General features: G+C 41.6%; 1 protein-coding gene across 1 annotated transcript in view; it reads left to right on the forward strand.

The window, feature by feature from the left end:
* The window catches only part of afg2a (AFG2 AAA ATPase homolog A), a 208,969-nt gene that overhangs the window by 80,365 nt on the left and 103,604 nt on the right, over positions 1 to 25,000 (forward strand). The window contains exon 15 of the mRNA XM_062039646.1: positions 438 to 564. Coding sequence (XP_061895630.1) covers positions 438 to 564 — 127 coding nt within the window. The remainder of the gene's footprint in view (positions 1 to 437; positions 565 to 25,000) is intronic.

The raw sequence follows: 25,000 nt of genomic DNA on the forward strand, positions 1-25,000 counted from the left end.
TTTCATATACCGGTAGGCTGGTTATTTTGATAACGTACAGGTGAGCACTTTGTATTACTTTGCACCGTTGTATTATTTGTACTCTGCACGAATGCTGTTCGCCATGTCAAAGATGTGAAAGTTTGATTGAATGATTGAAAGATTTATTGTTAATAAATGGGACGCTTTGCGTTCCCAAACAGTCATCTCTGTCCCGACAATCCCCTCCGTGGTAGCAGGAACCCCTATATACTACAGTAATTACACATCAAAACCCTGCGGCTTATAGTCGGGTGCGGCTTATATATGGAGCAATCTGTATGTTCCCCTAAATTTAGCTGGTGCGGCTTATAGTCAGGTGCGGCTTATAGTCCGGAAATTACGGTATGTTGGTTCAATAAAGTGGAAGTCCACATGAGTGTAGATCCACTCTGACATCGCTTGTCACTCTCCGGCAGATCCTCGGCATCCGGCGGCGTGGGCGACAGGGTGCTGGCCCAGCTCCTGACGGAGATGGACGGCATCGAGCAGCTCCGCAACGTCACCGTGCTCGCCGCCACCAACCGGCCGGACATGATTGATAAGGTAAACACACATGGCTTCCTGGCTTCCTTTTGCTACGTGATTGATACGCGGGGGGGGGGGGGGGGGGGTGGTGTCTGTGGCGTGCTTCTCGCATCGCCTGTTCTACATGATTGATGAGGTCAAAGGTCGCGCTCCTCCGTCTTTCTTCTTGCACTCTCCCTTCCTGCGCTGTCACTGCTGGGCTGGCCGAGACCTTTCTCAGGGTGGAGCCCGAGTCAAAACCGGTAGATTAGAGAATGTTTCATACGGTGCAAAGTAATAGGGAAGGCTATGCAGAACAAAACTAAAACTGAGCCGGCTACAAAGTAAACAATAACAGAATGCTGGACGACAGCAAAGACTTACTGTGGAGCAAAGACGGCGTCCACAAAGTACGTCCGAACATGACGTGACAATCAAGAATGTCCCCACAAAGAAGGATGAAAACAACTGAAATATTCTTGATGGCTAAAAACAAAGAAGATGTGGGAAATATCGCTCAAAGGAAGACATGAAACTGCTAGAGGAAAATACTAAAAAAAAAACAGGAAAAGCCACAAAAATAGGAGCGCAAGACAAGAAGTAAAACACTTCACACATAAAAACAGTAAAAAAAAAGGCCAAATAAGTCAGGGGGTGATGTGACAGGTGGTGACAGTACACCAGGGGTGTCCAAACTCTTTCCACTGAGGGCCGCACACAGAATAATTAAAGCATGTGGGGGCCATTTTGATATTTTTCATTTTCAAACCATAACAAAATATATGGCTTTTTTTAAAATTGATTTTACCTTTAGGGGTACCATAAAGGGTCTCAGTTATTAAAATGTTAAAAATAAGTCTAATTTTTATTATTATTTTTTATTTAACGCTTACAGTAAATCTCTATATCAACTTAAAAAAAAAAAAGAAGATTTTATGGCTTTTCTGTCAAAAACAGAACTGAAGTATGCAATATTTAGTCATTAGAGCCCTAAAAGATCAATAATGCAGGACACCATTGATTTTAATGATTTAATATTTTTGAGTCATCACAGTGAAAAGATCAATAAAATACCACTAAAATATATTTGGGATCCAAAAGGTGCCCCACTCATAAAGTGATACATTTTTATTAATTGGTTTTTTTCAATACTTTCAACACTTAAGTTACGAGATCAACTTCAGATATATCTGTCCATTATTTTGTTTGTTTTATGCTCTTTTGTCAAAGAAAACTTTGTTTTTATATGGCAACTACACGATATATGCAATATTTACCACATACAACATTTTAAAGTGAAATATTTGAAGTAATTGGAGCCCTGAAAATAATTCATTATAACATGGATTTTTTGTCATTATTATTATTTTTTGAGCAATGGCAAAAAAAGAAAAATAAAGAAAGACAAAAAGGAAAAAAAAAACAGCCTGCATGGCAGCTTTTGTGTCAGCATTGCAACTTTTTCTCGCTAGATTTCACCTCATTCCACTTTTTTTAATGTTCTTTTTTATCTTTACAATAGTATTTCCAGAATGAGTGGCGGGCCGCTAAACAATTAGCTGCGGGCCACAAATGGCACTTTGGACACCCCTGGACTAGATGAAGTAGATAGGACAGCTGTAGTCCGACTAGATGAATCTAGATAGGACAGCTGTAGTCCGACTCGATGAATCTAGATAGGAATAGCTGTAGTCCGACTAGATGAAGTAGATAGGACAGCTGTAGTCCGACTAGATGAATCTAGATAGGACAGCTGTAGTCCGACTAGATGAATCTAGATAGGAATAGCTGTAGTCCGACTAGATGAAGTAGATAGGACAGCTGTAGTCCGACTAGATGAATCTAGATAGGAATAGCTGTAGTCCGACTGGATGAATCTAGATAGGAATAGCTGTAGTCCAACTAGATGAACCTAGATAGGACAGCTGTAGTCCGACTAGATGAAGTAGATAGGACAGCTGTAGTCCGACTAGATGAATCTAGATAGGAATAGCTGTAGTCCGACTAGATGAAGTAGATAGGACAGCTGTAGTCCGACTAGATGAAGTAGATAGGACAGCTGTAGTCCGACTAGATGAATCTAGATAGGACAGCTGTAGTCCAACTAGATGAACCTAGATAGGACAGCTGTAGTCCGACTAGATGAATCTAGATAGGACAGCTGTAGTCCGACTAGATGAATCTAGATAGGAATAGCTGTAGTCCGACTAGATGAATCTAGATAGGACAGCTGTAGTCCGACCAGATGAAGTAGATAGGACAGCTGTAGTCCGACTAGATGAATCTAGATAGGACAGCTGTAGTCCGACTAGATGAATCTAGATAGGAATAGCTGTAGTCCGACTAGATGAAGTAGATAGGACAGCTATAGTCCGACTAGATGAATCTAGATAGGAATAGCTGTAGTCCGACTAGATGAATCTAGATAGGAATAGCTGTAGTCCGACTAGATGAATCTAGATAGGACAGCTGTAGTCCGACCAGATGAAGTAGATAGGACAGCTGTAGTCCGACTAGATGAATCTAGATAGGAATAGCTGTAGTCCGACTAGATGAATCTAGGTAGGAATAGCTGTAGTCCGACTAGATGAATCTAGATAGGAATAGCTGTAGTCCGACTAGATGAATCTAGATAGGACAGCTGTAGTCCGACTAGATGAATCTAGATAGGAATAGCTGTAGTCCGACTAGATGAATCTAGATAGGAATAGCTGTAGTCCGACTAGATGAAGTAGATAGGACAGCTGTAGTCCGACTAGATGAATCTAGATAGGAATAGCTGTAGTCCGACTAGATGAATCTAGATAGGAATAGCTGTAGTCCGACTAGATGTAGATAGGACAGCTGTAGTCCGACTAGATTAATCTAGATAGGAATAGCTGTAGTCCGACTAGATGAATCTAGATAGGACAGCTGTAGTCCGACTAGATGAATCTAGATAGGACAGCTGTAGTCCGACTAGATGAATCTAGATAGGAATAACTGTAGTCCGACTAGATGAATCTAGATAGGACAGCTGTAGTCCGACTAGATGAATCTAGATAGGACAGCTGTAGTCCGACTAGATGAATCTAGATAGGACAGCTGTAGTCCGACTAGATGAATCTAGATAGGAATAGCTGTAGTCCGACTAGATGAATCTAGATAGGAATAGCTGTAGTCCGACTAGATGAATCTAGATAGGACAGCTGTAGTCCGACTAGATGAATCTAGATAGGACAGCTGTAGTCCGACTAGATGAATCTAGATAGGAATAACTGTAGTCCGACTAGATGAATCTAGATAGGACAGCTGTAGTCCGACTAGATGAATCTAGATAGGACAGCTGTAGTCCGACTAGATGAATCTAGATAGGACAGCTGTAGTCCGACTAGATGAATCTAGATAGGAATAGCTGTAGTCCGACTAGATGAAGTAGATAGGACAGCTGTAGTCCGACTAGATGAATCTAGATAGGACAGCTGTAGTCCGACTAGATGAATCTAGATAGGTGTGCGTGTGTGTAACTACATTAGAGCAGATATAACTCACTCACTAATCATTCGGATTGACATGATTGTGTTGTTCCTGCTGCGGACATTCTTTTTTATTTTTTTCCATTTTCAAAACCAATACAATATATGGATTTTTTTTTTAACCTTTAGGCCTCAACTTAAGTTTGGTCTCAGGTAACCTGGAAAGTTCTCGGTATATATACGTATATATAAACATATATACACATGTGTGTATATATTTGTGTATATATGTGTGTATATATATATATACACATTAGTGTGTATGTATTTGTATGTATAGATATATATACAGTATATATACACGTGTATATATGTATGTATATCTATACGCGTGTATATATGTATATCTACACACGTGTATATATGCATGTATATCTATACGCGTGTATATATGTTTATCTACACATGTGTATATATGTATGTGTATAAATACACTTAATGTGCATGTATGTATACATGTACAGTAAGTGTATATATATGTATGTATATATATATATATATATATATATATATATATATTTATATATATATATATATATATATTTATATATATATATATATATATATATATATATATATATATATATATATATATATATATATATATATATATATATATATATATATATATATATATATATATATATACACACACAGGTGCATATATGTATGTATATTTATACAAGTGTATATATGTATGTGTAAAAATACACTTAATGTGCATGTATGTATACATGTATGTGTATATACGTATGTATGTGTACATATATGTATGTATATTTATACAAGTGTATATACGTTTGTGTATAAATACACATATATGTATATATATATAGGTATGTATGTTGGTTTATATATATATATATATATATATATGTATATATATATATATATATATATATATATATATATATATATATATGTATATACATATATATATATATATATATGCATGTATGTATACATACATATGTGTATATTTTATGTGTATGTATATATGTATGTATGTATACATATATCTATGTGTATATATTCATGTATATATGTATGTATGTATACATATATATATGTGTATATATACATATATATATATATATATATATATATATATATACTGTATATGTATATATACGTGTATGTGTACATATGTATGTGTATACGTTTGTATATATTTGTGCATATATGTATGAACATATACTTGTATATATGTATGTATATATACGTGTATGTATGTATATATATACATGTATATATGTATGTGTATATATGTATCTATGTATCAATTATATGTTTTTTTTAAATATATTTAGTTTTTTGCTTTTTTTGTTGAAGAAAACTTTTTTTTTTATGGCTAAAACACAAAATATGCAATATTTTCCCCAAAATGTGTTTCATAGGAATATTTGATGTGAAGTAATGGGAGCCATAAATAAATCAATAATTCATAACAATATTGATTTTGATTCATTACTACTTTTTGAAGAAAAGACAGTATCACAGCTTTGTGTTATTAGTCATCATTGCAACTTTGTTTCATTACATTTCACCTGCATGCTCTTTTTAGTCCACTTTTTATTTGTTGTAAGGCAGTATTTAAACTGATAAGCAAACCTGTTGTGCTGCAACGTTGCTTGTAAACAGCAGAGGGCGCCACAGATGAGTACTTTTCAACTTCAAACTTGATGCCACGGTTACAGGAAGAAGGATGCAGAACACGTCCAAACAGTATCCCTTTAAACCCCTCAATGCCGTTTACAAGTTATGTCAGCTTGCCTCTTTTTTGTGGGTCAGAGAAACTTCTGTAAGCAAAGCATCATTTCATTATGAAGACTTTATTGGTAATCCTACCTGGGCGGGGTGGATGTGGCTAATTGCAATCACCGCCAGATCCTGCCCAGTGTGATTAGCGGGCGGCTCGGTAAATAGTCCATCATCAGCAAAGTGGAGCGTTTCCTCCCTTTTTGCATTCAGAGCGCACATGTGTTTGTGTGCGTGTGTGTGCGTGTGTGTGTGCGTGCGTGCGTGTGTTCTTATATTTCTACCCTTCTTGAGACATGAAGAAGGAAAAGTATCTTCCATATGAGGAGGTGTGAACAAGTGATGACATAAATCTAATAGACAATGTCTCATTTGTGGTGACATCTATCAACATGAGGGTGGTCCCAAAAAAGGAGGGATTTTTCAAATTGACTGTGTGTCGCTTTAAAAAGTGCTCCCCCTCTGGTCAACATATGAAATAACAAGTGTGTGTAAGAAATGGAAATGCGCCCCCTTTGGCCAAAATTAATGAAAAAGATAAATAAATATGTATATAGAGACATACTGTAATAACTTGAAGTAAATAATGAAGATTAAAAACCAATTATATATATATATATATATATATATATATATATATATATATATATATATATATATATATATATATATATATATATATATATATATATATATATATATATATATATATATATATATATATGTATGTGTGGGAAAAAAATCACAAGACTATTTCATCTCTACAGGCCTGTTTCATGAGGGGTTTCCTCAATCCTCAGGAAATCTCCTGAGGATTGAGGAAACCCCTCATGAAACAGGCCTGTAGAGATGAAATAGTCTTGTGATTTTTTTCCCACACATACATATTACGCTCTACCACGGTATCGAGCACTATTTTTTGGATAATCTAATTAAGACATATATATATATATATATATATATATATATATATATATATATATATATATATATATATATATATATATATATATATATATATATATATATATATATATATATATATATATATATATATATATATATATATATATATATATATATATATATATATATATATATATATATATATAAATATATATAGAGAGAGAGACATACTGTAATAACTTGAAGTAAATACAAACATTTAAAAAAATTAATTAACTAAAAGCAGTCTTTTTCTCACAATGTGTCCACTTTTTTCTTATAAAATTGGGAACAATTTCTCATATTCTTTCGGTTTCTGTAATATTGCAATATTTTCTAATAAAATTATCATTTTTTTATGTAAAATTATTACTTTTTCATGCAAATTGGTGACATTTGTCATAATAAAATTCTGACTTTTATCACAATAGTGCCAATTTTTTTTGTTAAAATAGTGACACTTTTTGAGTAAAACGATGACTTTTGTCATAATTTTGCCAAGTCAATTTCAGATTATTACGATAATATTGCGAAAATTTTCAAGTTTTCTTATAAAATTGTGACTTTTGTCGAGTAAAATTACGACTCCGTATTAGTACTATAATTAACATTTAAAAAAGTACACATGGGAAAATGAGCAACAGAGAGGAGAGAAAGGAGCAGACAGCGGGGGTTGAGGAGCAGTTGTGAAACAAGTCTGCTTTGGCATCTTCTCCCAGAAAAGGTCCGACTCATCACATTTGAAAGCTGGTCACGTCCGGTTGCAGACTGGTCACGTCCGGTTGCAGTCTGGTCACGTCCGGTTGCAGACTGGTGACGTCCGGTTGCAGACTGGGGACGTCCGGTTTCAGACACATCAGGTCCGGTTTCAGACTGGTGATGTCCGGTTTCAGACACATCAGGTCCGGTTTCAGATTGGTGATGTCCGGTTTCAGACACATCAGGTCCGGTTTCAGACTGGTGACGTCCAGTTTCAGACACATCAGGTCCGGTTTCAGACACGTGAGGTCCGGTTTCAGACACGTAAGGTCCGGTTGCAGACTGGTCACGTCCGGTTGCAGACTCGTATCGTCCGGTTGCGGACTGGTCACGTCCGGTTGCAGACTGGTCACGTCCGGTTGCAGACTGGTGACGTCCGGTTGCAGACAGGGGACGTCCGGTTTCAGACACATCAGGTCCGGTTTCAGACTAGTGACGTCCGGTTTCAGACACATCAGGTCCGGTTTCAGACTGGCGACGTCCAGTTTCAGACACATCAGGTCCGGTTTCAGACACGTGAGGTCCGGTTTCAGACACGTAAGGTCCGGTTGCAGACTGGTCACGTCCGGTTGCAGACTCGTATCGTCCGGTTGCGGACTGGTCACGTCCGGTTGCAGACTGGTCACGTCCGGTTGCAGACTCGTCATGTCTGTTTGCAGACTAGTCAGGTTCGGTTGCAGACACGTCACATCTGGTTGCAGACTGGTCACGTCACGTCCGGTTGCAAATCGGTCACGTCCGGTTGCGGACCGGTCACGTCCGGTTGCGGACCGGTCACGTCCGGTTGCGGACCGGTCACGTCCGGATGCGTACCGGTCACGTCCGGTTGCAGACAGGTCACGTCCGGTTGCAGACTAGTCAGGTTCGGTTGCAGACTAGTCACTTCTGGTTGCGGACACGTCACGTCCGATTGCAGACTGGTCACGTCGGGTTGCGGACACGTCACGTCCGGTTGCGTACTGGTCACGTCCGGTTGCAGACTGGTCACGTCCGGTTGCGGACACGTCAAGTCCGGTTGCGGACTGGTCACGTCAGGATGCGGACTGGTCACGTCCGGTTGCAGACTCGTATCTTCCGGTTTCCGACTGGTCATGTTCGGTTTCCAACTGGTCATGTCCGGTTTCTGACTGGTCACGTTCGGTTTCCAACTGGTCACGTCCGGTTGCAGACCAATCACGTCCGGTTGCAGACAGGTCACGTCCGGTTGCAGAACAGTCACGTCCGGTTGCAGACCCGTCAGGTTCGGTTGCAGACTTGTCTTGTCCGGTTTCAGAGTGGCAAGTCACGTCCGGTTGCGGACCGGTCATGTCTGGATGTGGACTGGTCACGTCCAGGTGGCAGACTGGTCACGTCCGGTTGCAGACTGGTCACGTCCGGTTTCTGACTGGTCATGTTCGGTTTCCAACTGGTCAGGTCCGGTTTCTGACTGGTCACGTTCGGTTTCCAACTGGTCACGTCCGATTGCAGAGCAATCACGTCCGGTTGAAGACTGGTCACTTCTGGTTACAGACTGGTCACGTCCGGTTGCAGACACGTCACGTCCGGTTGCAGACTGGTCACGTCCGGTTACGGACCGGTCACGTCTGGATGCGGACTGGTCACGTCCGGATGCGGACTGGTCACGTCCGGTTGTAGACTCGTATCTTCCGGTTTCGGACTAGTCATGTTGGGTTTCCGACTGGTCATGTTGGGTTTCCAACTGGTCACGTCCGGTTGCAGACAGGTCACGTCCGGTTGCGGACAAGTCATATCCGGTTGTGGACTGGTCACGTCCGGTTGCAGACTGGTCACGTCCAGTTTCTGACTGGTCCCGTTCGCTTTCCAACTGGTCACGTCCGATTGCAGAGCAATCACGTCCGGTTGCAGACTAGTCACGTCTGGTTGCAGACCGGTCACGTCTGGTTGCAGACTGGTACCGTCTGGTTGCAGACTGGTCACGTCTGGTTGCAGACTGGTCACATCCGGTTTCTGACTGGTCACGTTCGGTTTCCAACTGGTCACGTCCGATTGCAGAGCAATCACGTCCGGTTGCAGAGCAGACTAGTCACGTCTGGTTGAAGACTGGTCACGTCTGGTTGCAGACTGGTCCCGCCTGTTGCAGACTGGTCACGTCTGGTTGCTGACTAGTCACGTCTGGTTGCAGACTGGTCACGTCTGGTTGCAGACTGGTCCCGCCTGTTGCAGACTGGTCACGTCTGGTTGCAGACTGGTCACGTCCGGTTGCAAACATGTCACGTCCGGTTGCAGACCGGTCATGTCCGGTTGCGGACCGGTCACGTCCGGTTTCCGACCGGTCACTTTCGGTTTCCAACTGGTCACATCTGGTTGCAGACCAATCTCGTCCGGTTGCGGACCAGTCACATCCGGTTTCAGACCCGTCCGGTTCGGTTTCAGACTGGTCACGTCTGGTTGCAGACTGATCCCGTCTGGTTGCAGACTGGTCACGTCTGGTTGCAGACTGGTCACGTCCGGTTTCTGACTGGTCACGTTCGGTTTCCAACTGGTCACGTCCGATTGCAGAGCAATCACGTCCGGTTGCAGACTAGTCACGTCTGGTTGCAGACTGGTCACGTCTGGTTGCAGACTGGTCCCGCCTGTTGCAGACTGGTCACGTCTGGTTGCTGACTAGTCACGTCTGGTTGCAGACTGGTCACGTCTGGTTGCAGACTGGTCCCGCCTGTTGCAGACTGGTCACGTCTGGTTGCAGACTGGTCCCGCCTGTTGCAGACTGGTCACGTCTGGTTGCAGACTGGTCACGTCCGGTTGCAAACATGTCACGTCCGGTTGCGGATCGGTCACGTCCGGTTGCGGACCGGTCACGTCCGGTTGCGGACCGGTCACGTCCGGATGCGTACCGGTCACGTCCGGTTTCCGACCGGTCACTTTCGGTTTCCAACTGGTCACATCTGGTTGCAAACCAATCTCGTCCGGTTGCAGACCAGTCACATCCGGTTTCAGACCCGTCCGGTTCGGTTTCAGACTGGTCACGTCCGGTTTCAGACTGGTCACGTCCAGTTTCAGATTGGACATTTGTTTATACTTGTTAGCATATTAACTAATGCTAGAGACACTAGCTTCATTACATTACAGTAGCAGGTACAGATATGCATGAAAACTCTCCTCCAGACATCACACACGTGACATTACAGTAAGTAAGAATTGTTTTAGTTATATTGTAAAACTTACAACCGTTGCGCCAAGTGACTAATGAAGAATCCATCAGAGCAGAAACGCCATGGACGGTTTTACTTCCAGTTCTAGGCATTAAAACAGGGAACTACTTTTTAAGCCCGCAATACCGAAGTCGTCCAAAAGATGGCGCCACAGCACAAACAACAACGCACCTTTTCAGTGTCTTTGCCTGAGTTTAGTGAAAACTAAGTAAAGTAAAATCCATAATTTAGTCGCACCGTTTTATAAGCCTCAGGGTGCATAGCGTAGGGAAAAAAGTAACGGCTAATAGTCTGCATTGTAAGGTAGTGCCAGCCCAGTTTGAGATATACTAAGAAGAAGAAGAGAACTGCTTCCAATGTTGAATGATGAAGGCGATGGTTGTATTGAAGGGAAAGTCTTCAGCGTGACACACAAGTCCAACACCCTGCAGCTCCACACGTGTCAGCCTCATGCCTTCAACACCTCCTAATTGCTGACTTCATAGAAGAATGTGCAGAAAGGCCTTAAAAGGAAACCTTTTTTTCTTCCACCTGCACCGCGTCCGAAGAGGCCGTATTCCGTTTGGCCTTGGACTGACGTCGTCGTGCGCCGTCTCGAAGGATCACGCCTCACGTGTGCTCCGGGCTCCAGCCCCGGCGGAACGTGCCAGGATTCCAGCTTGTGTTGTCAGGGTGCGAGGAGAAGGTTTTTAGTGGAAAAATAGTGTTTTTACAAGCAAGTGATGAGATAGCCACCGAGGGATGGATGAACTCTGGCAAGGTGTGTGCGTGTGTGAGTGCGTGTGTGTGTGTGTGTGTGTGTGTGTGAGGGGGGGGGGGGGGGGGGGGTCAGGATCCCCAGGCTAGTATCAAACTTCAAGAGCTGTATTAGGATCAGTTTACACATGTGTGTGCACATCCAAGAATACCACCGCATTTTGCAAGTGCACGCTACACAAAAACTCGCAATTTGTGTTAACTGTTATACAGTACAGTGTATATATTATACAGTTCCAGTGTTTCCCACACATTCATTTATTTGTGGCGGCCCGCCACGAAAGAATTACGTCCGCCACAAATAATTTTTTAGTTATTTTTTGTCCTGTCCAGCTTCTCAGACAAATCATATAGTAGATGTAGATGCCCATATAGGCTGTTAAGATTTACTTTACAAAAGAGAAGTGTAGGATACTTCTCTTGTTGCCTTATTTGTATTTGACCACTACTGTTTTCTGTTTATTTGTTACTGACTGTGGCAGGACACCTCTGCCTCTGTTTCACTTTATGTTGCTGGTAAATAATATGGTTGTAGTAGTAGGCTAAAGTTAAATGATTTAGTATGCACTAATTAAAGGGGCAGAGCTTTAAGAGACATTTTAGCTTTTATATTTTATAAGATATATTTTTTGTAAGAACCACAATTAATAAATATATTTCAGTGAATAACTTATTGTTCAAATCTGTATATAAATATGTACATAAAGTGTTGTAATTATATTGTAAAATGGATGGATGGATGGACGTTTAAAACAAAACTGTTATTATTAATTAGTAAGTATACATTTTTTGAGCCTTTTTAGAGAAAATCATATCATTGTAGTAAATGATGCAAATTACTCGATGATGTCATGGTGACCACGCCCATAGCCACGCCCCCACCGCCACAGGTATCTTGGCAGTTTATGGGAAACACTGAGTACAGTGTATATATTATGCAGTAAAATCTATATTATACAGTAAAATCTATAAATTTTACAGTAAAACATATATATTATACAGTACAGTGTATATATTATGCAGTAAAACCTATATATTATACAGTACAGTGTATATATTATGCAGTAAAACCTATATATTATACAGTACAGTGTATATATTATGCAGTAAAACCTATATATTATACAGTACAGTGTATATATTATGCAGTAAAACCTATATAGTATACAGTAAAATCTATATGCAGTGCAGCCTATAGTATATCCAGTACAACCTACAATACTGCGGCGCAACCTACACTATACGCAGTGCAACCTGCAGTACATATAGTGCAACCTACTGCATATGTAGTGCAACTTACAGTATATGCAGTTGTTCAACTCACAGTACATTCAGTGCAACCTACTGTATATGTGCTCTCAGGTCTCAAGAAGGTAACAAATACAAGAGTGTGTGTGTGTGCGTGTGTGTGTGTGTGTGTGAGAGTGTGTGAATGGGTGAATGTGGAAATAGTGTCAAAGCGCTTTGAGTACCTTGAATGTAGAAAAGCGCTATACAAGTATAACCCATTTACATTTATATATGCAGCGCAATTTACAATATATTCAGTTCAACTTACGGTATATGCGGTGCAACATACTATATGTGGTGCAACCTACTTTATATGCGGTGCAACCTACTGTATATGCGGTGCAACCTACAGTATATGTGGTGCAACCTACTGTATATGCGGTGCAACCTACTGTATATGTGGTGCAACCTACTTTATATGCGGTGCAACCTACTGTATATGCGGTGCAACCTACTGTATATGTGGTGCAACCTACTTTATATGCGGTGCAACCTACAGCATTTGTGGTCTCAGGTCTCAAGAAGGTAACAAATACAAGAGTAAGTGTGTGTGCGTGCGTGCGTGCGTCTAAGGAAAATTGGTGCATTTCAGCTAAATGTGTTGGTTTCTGACATGGACTTGTTTCTTCAGCATTGTCCACACGTTTAAGTCAGGGCTTTGGGAAGGCCATTCTAAAACCTTCATTCTAGCCTGATTTAGCCATTCATTTACCACTTTTGAGGTGTGTTTGGGGTCATTGTCCTGTTGGAACACCCAACTGCGCCCAAGACCCAACCTCCGGGCTGAGGATTTTAGCTTGTCCTGAAGAATTTGGAGCTAATCCTCCTTTTTCATTGTCCCATTTACTCTCTGTAAAGCAGCAGTTCCATTGGCAGCAAAACGGGCCCAGAGCATTATACGACCACCACCATGCTTGACAGTAGGCATGGTGTTCCTGGGATTAAAGGCCTCACCTTCTTTTTTTTCAAACATATTGCTGGGTGTTGTGGCCAAACAGCTCCATTTGTGTTTCATCTGACATGACATGGACAAAGATAAGACCTTCTGGAGGAAAGTTCTGTGGTCAGATGAAACAAAAATGGTGCAACTTACGGTATATGCAGTGCAACTTACAATATATGCAGTTCAACCTACTTTATATGCGGTGCAACCTACAGTATATGTGCTCTCAGGTCTCAAGAAGGTAACAAATACAAGAGTGTGTGTGTGTGTGTGTGTGTGTGTGTGTGTGTGTGTGTGTGTGTGTGTGTGTGTGTGTGTGTGTGTGTGTGTGTGTGTGTGTGTGCACTTGTCTCACCATCCTTGTGTGGACATACACTTGATAAAGCACCCTTTCTGTGAGGATCTTTTAACTTGTGAGGACATTTGCCTGGTCCTCACAACTACAAAAGTAAAACATTTTTTTTACTTTGTGTGTTATGCATTCTGAAGTGAGTTTGCAACTAGGGATGTCCGATAAATGCTTTAAAATGTAATATCGGAAATTATCGGTATCGTTTTTTAAATTATCGGTATCGTTTTTTGTTGTTGTTGTTTTTTTTGTTTTTGTTTTTATTAAATCAACATAAAAACACAAGATACACATACAATTATTGCACCAACCCAAAAAACCTCCCTCCCCCATTTACACTCATTCACACAAAAGGGTTGTATCTTTTTTGTTATTAATATTCTGCTTCCTACATTATATATCAATACATATCAATACAGTCTGCAAGGGATACAGTCCGTAAGCACACATGATTGTGCGTGCTGCTGCTCCACTAATAGTACTAACCTTTAACAGTTCATTTTACTCATTTTCATTCATTACTAGTTTCTATGTAACTGTTTTTATATTGTTTTACTTTCTTTTTTATTCAAGAAAATGTTTTTAATTTATTTATCTTATTTTATTAATTTTTTAAAAAAGTACCTTATCTTCACCATACCTGGTTGTCCAAATTAGGCATAATAATGTGTTAATTCCACGACTGCATATATCGGTTGATATCGGTTGATATCGGTATCGGTAATTAAAGAGTTGGACAATATCGGAATATTGGATATCGGCAAAAAGCCATTATCGGACACCCCTAGTTGCAACTCTCTATTCCCATCTAGGGCTAGATGTATATTTTTTCATCATTCTAGCTATAGTGGAAAGGGGGGCCCTCACAACCCACTAACCAAACGTGGGTCCACACAAAGTAGGCAAGACATGTATGTGTGTGTGTGTGTGTGTGTGTGTGTGTGTGTGTGTGTGTGCCTAAGGAAAGGAAATGAGAGCTCTTTGTGCTGGGTTACCTGGCAGACAATCTCCAGCATGTGTCGTCTTGTCTCTTGGCAAGCCGAGACCACCGGCGTCCTTGGAATGCACTCCATTCAGGAAATCTGCTTTATTCTCATAAAGGTCTCCTGACTCCCCTCCTGCAATAATGTTCCCCCCCCCCCCCCTCCTCGCCCCCCCCCCCCCCCTTTTCTTTTTAACCCTTCTCACACATCAGATGGCGGAAGGTTCTCGCACCACTTAGGGAATAATCGCCTCGCCAACCCGAGTTTGACTTCATAACGTGCAAAGAGACAGGAGAGAGCGGCCATCTTGGCCCCCTTCAGCAAACAGGGGGTGGGGGGGGGGGGGGGGGCAACAAATAATACCCTCTTTGTGCGCTCCAAACATCCCCTGCTGAAGCCCCCTGGGCTCGTCTCTCCGCTGCAGGCTTTCCAACGCCACATTAAGGGCTGCTTACAAGTGTAAAGGCTGGAGGTCTTTGGGGGGGGGGTCTCCTTTTTCCTCCCGGTGATAAGAAGCAGGTTAGTACACTTCAACAAAGTATTACGGGGGGTGGGGGGGGGGTACCCTGACATGTGACCTCCTCCCAGCCCAACAACTTCCTGTACATGAACAGTGTAGTTTACTATGTCAGCACTATACAGTATCTCTATCACACTATAGGTACCGGGAATTCTGCGACTTTTTCCCTACGCTTTGCAGCCTGCGGCTTATAATACGGTGCGGCTAATTCATGGGTTTTTCTTCGCTGACGGCCACAGAGCGAGTAGTTTTCATTGAGCACGTGCAAAGACGCTTAAAATGTGAGTTATTGTTGGGGCGGCATGGCTCGGTTGGTAGAACGGCCGTGCCAGCAACTTGAGGGTTCCGGGTTCGATCCCCGCTTCCACCATTCTAGTCACTGCTGTTGTGTCCTCGGTAGGGATGATGTTTGATAAGAAATTATCGAGTTCGAGCCCATTATCGAATCCTCTTATCGAACCGATCCCTTATCGATTCTCTTATCGAATCCAGATAAGTTGTTGTATATGGAAAAAAACACAATATTTGGTTTAACAAAAGCTCACTTTTATTTTATAAGAAAAAAATAAAATAGAATAAATAAATAGATATTGACTGTTACCCCCCCTAAAAAAATAAAATAAATAAATATTGACTGTTGTTACCCAAAGTATATTAAGTGGGATTTTTCAGAAAAACAAATATATACAGTAACACAAAAACAACCTGTCTGTGTGATCACTATAGGTGAATAGCCATGCCTTGAGGCGTTTTTTCCGGTCCATTATTTTTGCTGCTTGTGTGACATCACAGGAAAGGACGTCATTTCCTGTGATGTCCCACAGGGCATTTCTTGTGGGACGGGATTCGTTCCCAGGGATTCGAATAAAGAACCAACTCTTTTTTTTTACTATAGTGGCCTCGATAACCGGAACCGGTTCTCAAAAAAGGATTTGAGTGTTTGGAATCGGTTCTTTTCTTATCGAACGGTTCTTTTCTTATCGAACAACCGGGAGAACCGGTTTCGAACATCATCCCTAGTCCTCGGGCAAGACACTTTACCCACCTGCTCCCAGTGCCACCCACACTGCTTCAAATGTAACTTAGATATTGGGTTTCACTATGTAAAGCGCTTTGAATCACTAGAGAAAAGCGCTATATAAATATAATTCACTTCACATTGTTTGTGCCCTGGCGCCGTCTCACTGCTGATCTGTTTTTTTGTGACTGTTCGAAGCTTTGAACCGGAAGTAGAAGTGCCGTTCCGTCCTCTAGTCGTCCTCTAGTCGTCCGTAGTCGTGCGGATTCTTCCTTCGTCGCTCCAAGCAGCGTTTGTAAGTTTTACAATATAACTAAAACTATTCTTACTTACTAAAGCGTCCCGTGTGTGATGTCTGTAGGAGTGTTTTCATGCATATTTGCACATGCTGTCGTAATGTAATCAAGCGAGCGTTGTTAGCATTAGCTAATATGCTAACACACTTTCCGAGTGTGTGTTAGTATTATTAACTTACGACGGCATTATTTTTGTCTTGTTTGTTTCACAAATTCCTCAGAAAATGCACCAAAACGTCAGCGTGGAATTATTGAGTCTGTTTAGCTGATTGGAGAGCTAGTTTCCGCAGCTTGTGGGTCCATGACCAAGACTTCTGTTTTGTTTGATCGTCCGTTTTACTGCCTTGTTACAGACACCACTTGGAAACAATTAAGGTATGTAAATAATCATTAAAAAAAATATTTCTGTGTAAATAACTCATTTCACAACATATCTATATAATTATATATATATATATGGTACTGAAAGGATATTACTAAAGTTTGGATATGCTTTAGAGTAGTCAGTGTTCAGCTTGTACAGCAGTGTAGATGTGGTTTCAAAAGGGGAGGCCTTTAATCCCAGGAACACCATGCCTACCGTCAAGCATGGTGGTGGTAGTATTATGCTTTTGGCCTGTTTTGCTGCCAATGGAACTGCTGCTTTACAGAGAGTAAAGCATTCATGAAACTTGGTTCTTTTATGAATTATTATGGTATTTTATTATTATTTTATTGCTATTTTATTATTATTTTATTATTTATTATTATTATTATTTTATTTTATTTTGGTAGCCATCCACAAGCTTCTGCTTGAGTTTTTGACCACTCCTCTTGACAAAATTGGCGCAGTTCAGCTAAATGTGTTGTTTTTTTTTGACATGGACTTGTTTCTTCAGCATTGTCCGCACGTTTAAGTCAGGACGTCACATGGAGAAAGATAAGACCTGCTGGAGGAAAGTTCTGTGGTCAGATGAAACAAAAATGGAGCTGTTTGGCCACAATACCCAGCAATATGTTTGGAGGAGAAAAGGGGAGGCCTTTAATCCCAGGAACACCATGCCTACCGTCAAGCATGGTGGTGTTAGTATTATGCTCTGGGCCTGTTTTGCTGCCAATGGAACTGGTATGTTCTTCGAAACTTTTGACCACGACTGTATATACGACTTTTTTTTAAACATTTTTATGACTCAGACCCAAGACCTAACTTGAGGGGAGCCCTAGAGGTCAAGCAGGTATTTGAGTGTGCAGACTAACTCAGTGCTACTTTGACTTAGGCCAGGAAACGAGGGTGGCGTGGTAGATAGTCATAAAGATGGTTGGTAGATAGTCATAAAGATGGTGCAGATATGCAAGCGGAGAGGAAATGGAGGCGGTTTCGTTCTGTTCTGTGTCTGCGAGCAGTTGGCCGGGGCGCTCTCCCTCTCCGTCTGTTTACAATTAGCATGCCGGGAATGAATCTTCCGCGAATGACCGCTCAGCTGGCAGCCCTGGCGAGCCGGGGAACGAGGGAGCTATTAGTGGAGGAAGGAAGGAAGCGTGGAAAGCCAAGAGGGGAAAGCCGTCCAGCTCGGAGGCCCGGGGAGGGAACGGCCGACACCAGAGGAAGAGGCGAGCCGCGTCTCACCCGAGGCCGTCGGGAGGCGTGGCCTGGAGGACAGTGCACCGGGTCCCCCCCCCCCATCCAAATCATGTGGTAGGGGACTTCCTGACGGCCATAAATTACCGCCTCCCCCCCACGGGGTCATTCATCAAGCGGTGAAAGAGGAAGTGAGTGACGCGGTATTGTCATGCAGCTGCCGACACACAGCAGGGGGGGAGGGGGGGGGGCTCGGAGACCCTAAACGTGTTCCTAGCCCACTTTGCTGCAGCTTGTCTATCTATGCATGGAGCCAAGGGTCGGAGGTCACGTCAACAATAGCTCTGGGTCGACCTGCTCCCGGTGAGGACCTCGCGTTTCCCAGCAAGCACTTAGTGTTGATGTATGTATATGTGTATATATATAGAAATATATGTGTATATATATATATGTTATATATATATGTATGTGTGGGAAAAAATCACAAGACTATTTCATCTCTACAGGCCTGTTTCATGAGGGTTTCCTCAATCATCTCCTGATGATTGAGGAAACCCTCATGAAACTCATGAAACAGGCCTGTTGTTTCTTTCTGTTATTAATATTCTGGTTCCTACATTATATATCAATATATATCAATACAGTCTGCAAGGGATAGCACACATGATTGTGTCCACTAATAGTACTAACCTTTATCAGTTAAATTGACTCATTTTCATTAATTACTCATCAGGAGATGATTGAGGAAACCCTCATGAAACAGGCCTGTAGAGATGAAATAGTCTTGTGATTTTTTCCCACACATACATATCACGCTCTACCACGGTATCGAGCACTATTTTTTTTTGGATAATCCAATTAAGACATATATGTTATATATATATATATTATATGTGTTTATATGTATATATATATATATATACACTATATTGCCAGAAGTATTTGGCCAGCCATCCAAATGATGAGAATCAGGTGTCCTAATTTATCGGTAAATGCTTTAAAATGTAATATCGGAAATTATCGGTATCGTTTTTTTTATTATCGGTATTGTTTTTTTTTAATTTTTATTTTATTTTATTAAATCAACATAAAAAACCCAAGATACACTTACAATTAGTGCACCAACCCAAAACATTTACACTCATTCACACAAAAGGGTTGTTTCTTTCTGTTATTAATATTCTGCTTCCTACATTATATATCAATATATATCAATACAGTCTGCAAGGGATAGCACACATGATTGTGTCCACTAATAGTACTAACCTTTATCAGTTAAATTGACTCATTTTCATTAATTCCTCGTTTCTATGTAACTGTTTTTATATTGTTGTACTTTCTTTTTTATTCAATAAAATGTTTTTAATTTATTTATCTTATTTTATTTTTTATTTTTTTTAAAAAGGACCTTATCTTCACCAGACCTGGTTGTCCAAATTAGGCATAATAATGTGTTAATTCCACGACTGTATATATCAGTATCGGTAATTAAGAGTTGGACAATATCGAAATATCGGGTATGGGCAAAAAAGCCATTATCGGACATCCCTAGTCCTATAATCACTTGGCCCGGCCACAGGTGTATAAAATCGAGCACTTAGGCATGGAGACTGTTTCTACAAACATTTGTGAAAGAACGGGCCGCTTTCAGTGATTTCCAGCGTGGGACCTGTGCGACAAGTCCAGTCGTGAAATTTCCTCGCTCCTAAATATTCCCAAGTCAACTTTATTATAAGAAAAGTGAAGAGTTTGGGAACAACAGCAACTCAGCCACCAAGTGGTAGGCCAGGTAAACTGACAGAGAGGGTCAGCATAGTGCAAAGACTTTCTGCACAGTCAGTTGCTACAGAGCTCCAAACTTTCACATGACCTGCCAATTAGCCCACGTACAGCACGCAGAGAGCTTCACGGAATGGGTTTCCATGGCCGAGCGGCTGCCTCTAAGCCGTACGTCACCAAGTCCAATGCAAAGCGTGGGATGCGGTGGTGTAAAGCACGTCGCCACTGGACTCTAGAGCTGGAGTGATGAATCACACTTTTCCATCTGGCAATCTGATGGACCAGTCCGGGTTTGGAGGTTACCAGGAGAACCTTACATTTCGGTGGAGGAGGTATTATGGTGTGGGGTTGTTTTTCAGAGAGTAGCCAGATGAGGTGGTTCCGGGCATCTGCTCAGGATGCACGTGCGACCGGTAGGAGGCCAAGGGGAAGACCCAGGACACGTTGGGAAGACTATGTCTCCCGGCTGGCCTGGGAAGGCCTCGGGATCCCCCGGGAAGAGCTGGACGAAGTGGCTGGGGAGAGGGAAGTCTGGGCTTCTCTGCTTAGGCTGCTGCCCCCGCGACCCGACCTCGGATAAGCGGGAGAAAATGGATGGATGGTTGTTTTTCAGGAGTTAGTTCCAGTGAAAGGAACTTTGAATGCTCCAGGATACCAAAACATTTTGGGCAATTCCATGCTCCCAACCTTGTGGGAACAGTTTTGGAGCGGGCCCCCTTCCTCTTCCAACATGAGCAAGGTCCATAAAGACATGGATGACAGAGCCTGGTGTGGATGAACTTGACTGGCCTGCACAGAGTCCTGACCTGAACCCGATAGAACACCCTTTCGGATGAATTACAACGGAGACTTCAGTGTGTGACCTCACCAATGCGCTTTTGGAAGAATGGTGGAAAATTCCTATAAACACACTCCGCCACCTTGTGGACAGCCTTCCCAGAAGAGTTGAAGCTGTAATAGCTGCAAAAGGTGGACCCACATCCTACTGAACCCTATGGGCTAGGAATGGGATGGCTATATAGTGTATATACATGCATATATACAGACATATATATATATATTTATATGTATTAGTTCAGTGTATGCATGATCGTTAGAGGCCACAGGGGTGTATGTGTGGGCATGCACACAACTTTGTGTATGTGCTGTGACAGACCACACACTGGGCTATAAACGCAGCTGCGTCCGCTCCCAGTGAGCAATCAACGTGACATGGTTTGTGTTCCCGGCTCCTTGGCGGGGCGACACCGCCGATGTAAATACACCAGCTGCCCATGCCAAGGAGGCAAAAGACGGCGTTCCAAATGAGTGTTGTTTACTCCGCCGCTCGGTGCGCTCTCCTTGTTTGTCGCACATGTCGGGGTCACCGGGGGCTGTAAAAAAAAAGGTGGAATGGCAACGTTTTCCTGCAGGGGTGATGCCATTTGTTTAAGTGCAACTCGAACGTGAATCACAACAATGCTGACAATGTTTATCCCCCCATTTTAAATGATGCCACATTGGTGGGTATCATGCATGGGGCAGCTGCCATCCCACAGCAGTGTGTGACCAATCACCACAGCCTGCGCTTATTCGGCTCTTGCTGTTGGTTTCGTTACAAATGTATTCTTCCGGGCTACAGAGCGCACCGGTATATAAGATGCACCCACCAAGGAGTATAATATATGTCGGTACAAAAGATGTTTATTTCCATACCTTAATTGTCTGTAACAGGGCAGTAAAACGGCTGATCAAACAAAACAGAAGTCATGGTCATGGACCCACTACCTGCGCAAGCTCGCTCTCTAATCAGCTAAACACACTCAATAACCCCACGCTGACGTTTTGGTGACTTTTCGAAACTGACACAATACAAAAAGAACGTCATTGTAAACGTGTTAGCATATTAGCCGACGCTAGCTTGATTACGTCACGATAGCACGTGCAAATGTGCACGAAAACACTCCTGCAGACGTCACACACAGGGGCGGTTTAGTAAGTAAAAAGTGTTTTAGTTATATTGTAAAACTCGGGAGTGACGATCGAAGAATCCTTACGAGTAAAATCGCTATGGACGGCCGGAACACTGAACGGCACGCCGGTTGAAAGGAGGGGGGGGGGGGGGGGGAAAGCGGGACCCGTAAATGGAAGGACACTGCAGCACCTGCAGTGAGCGAAGTCGTTCAAAGGATGGCGCCATAGTCTGAACAATAAAACACCTTCTCATTATATTTGCTTGTTTTTTTTTATTTATTTTTTAGAATTTTTGTTACAGCCGCCAGCGAAGAAAAATCCCTAAATTTGCGGCACCATTTTACAGAGGTGTGGACTCGAGTCACATGACTTGGACTCGAGTCAGACTCGGGTCATGAATTTGATGACTTTAGACTCGACGTTTTGAATGTAAGCTAACGTTTATTGGCTAAGTAACGTGACTTTTATTTGCTGTGTAGTTAAATCAGTGAGGCTGCAAACTCACTGCTAACGTTATAACCATAGACATCTTATAAGTAGACGCAGCATGGAGCGCTACTGCCGCAGACGAGACGCGGGGCCGCCATCTTGGAGTGGTGATCCGCTCCACTCAGTGCAATTCATTTGGCAGGAGCAATGAACTGTCAGCGCATTTAATTCATCTTACCTCACTGAATACCACTGATTGTCATACGTGTAGCTATGATAACGGACACATGTTTTATTATTCATGGTTTGCTTAACAGTAATATAATATTGTTATATGCTATAAGTGACTAGACGTCCGAGATCAAAACTGGGAATATAAGCCCAGAGAAGGGGGAAAAAAAGGGTCAGCTATTTTTAAGTTGAAGAAACAATATGATTAGGTTATATATACATTCGTATATCCTACATAAACAATGTATGAATACATTAGATATCTATATATCTTATAGACTGTATCTCTGTTGCTGCAGCAGCAGAGAGTTTATTCTGTCGTGACACTTTGTATTGATATTTTGTATTACATTCTTCCCTTAAATGATCATGTTTACAGTCATTGTTTTATATGCATTTTTTATGTATGTCGCTTTGGATAAAAGCGTCTGCCAAATACTTAAACATATATAAACACCTGAAAGTCTTTATATCAGCTAAAACCACCAATCTGTTTCACTGGATTCAGAATAAAACCAAATGCTGTCTTACCCAACAATGTTAGTATTTGAATATTGTTACTTGAAGACTTATTCCTGGTTACAATTATACTGTTAAGAAAGTATTGTCTTATATTTTGCCTAAAATAAGAATGCATCATAATCAGTGGCGGCTGGTGAATTTTGTTTTAGGTGGGGCTGAAAGTTTGTAAACCAAACCCCTGTAGGGGCGTCATCCTCCCCCAGAAGATTTATTTGTGATTTTCACATACAAATATTGAAGATCTTTGCTCCTTCTCAACTCTGTGGTAATATTATTTTCATAAAATACAACCAGTAGTACATTAATGTTAAATCTTACTTGTGAAAAGTAATCCCCCGATTCCTATTTTCAACAGTCCGCTCATTTGAGCAGGAAAATGCTGAACACCAGCCCGGCATCTTTGTTTTCTACCTGTCAACTGTCAGTTTAGGCTACTCGCCGGCTCCTCATCACCACTTCAAGAGGCAAATTGCTCGCGTCACAGCAACCAATGCTGCGTCTACTTATAAGATGTCTGTGGTTATAACGTCATTGCAAACACGGCAATCTGTTGCGTCCACTGCAGTTCGCTACCTTATTCATACTTTTTGTCAAGTGATTTTTTTTAAGCAGGGTTGCATGAGGTACCTACACATAACGTTATGTTAGTCAATGTATCACACACACAGTAACGTAACGTTAGACGGCGGTCAGCAGCACAGCGTATTTTAGCCACCTACAAAAAGACAAACATAGTCAAATAAAGGTCAGTTGAAATGTAAACTATATTAAGAATATGTGTACATATTGCATAGGGCCCTGACATCTAAAAAGTACAACTCTGTTCATTATGTTCATGTATTTGTTATGTTTTTCATGTGTACGCACACATTAACACACATACAGTATGAGATGAGATCAATGAGATAAGGTAAGAACAGAATAGAAACTGCTGTGGAACTACCGGTAGTTACAATGCAATGTGCCAAGGAAATACAATGTTAACACTTTTGTACAAATAAGTACAGTTGCACTTGTTTTTGCAAATGTGTTTATTCTGTAAAGGAATGAGTTAAATGTTTAAAATTATTTAAACTATTAAAATGACTGGTTAAAAGTGCTATTATGAATTGCAATGTCAGTACTATTTTTTTTCCTGCTATTTCAAATGCACTTGTTTGTGGTTAGTGGTTAGAGTGTCCGCCCTGAGATCGGTAGGTTGGAGTTCAAATCCCAGCCGAGTCATACCAAAGACTATAAAAATGGGACCCATAACCTCCCTGCTTGGCACTCAGCAACAAAGGGTTGGAGTTGGGGGTTAAATCACCAAAATGATTCCCGGGTGCGGCGCCGCTGCTGCTCACTGCTCCCCAAGGGGATGGGACAAATGCAGAGGACAAATTTCACCACATCTAGTGTGTGTGTGACAATCATTGGTACTTTAATCTTTAATCTTAATCTTTAATAAATAAATACAACGTTTTAAAAGCATCTGTGTAAAATTATTAGTCTGTGGTTAAAAGGACTTGAAAGGACTCGAAACTCAAAATGCAGGACTTGTGACTTGACTTGAGACGTTCCAGTCTTGACTTTGGACTTGACTCAGGACTTGCCTGTCTTGACTCGGGACTTGACTCGAGACTTGAGGGCAAAGACTTGAGACTTACTTGTCACTTGCAAAGCAATGACTTGGTCCCACCTCTGCTATTTTATAATCTG

Source organism: Entelurus aequoreus, linkage group LG28 (genome assembly GCF_033978785.1).
Source record: "Entelurus aequoreus isolate RoL-2023_Sb linkage group LG28, RoL_Eaeq_v1.1, whole genome shotgun sequence".
NCBI classification, from domain to species: domain Eukaryota; kingdom Metazoa; phylum Chordata; class Actinopteri; order Syngnathiformes; family Syngnathidae; genus Entelurus; species Entelurus aequoreus.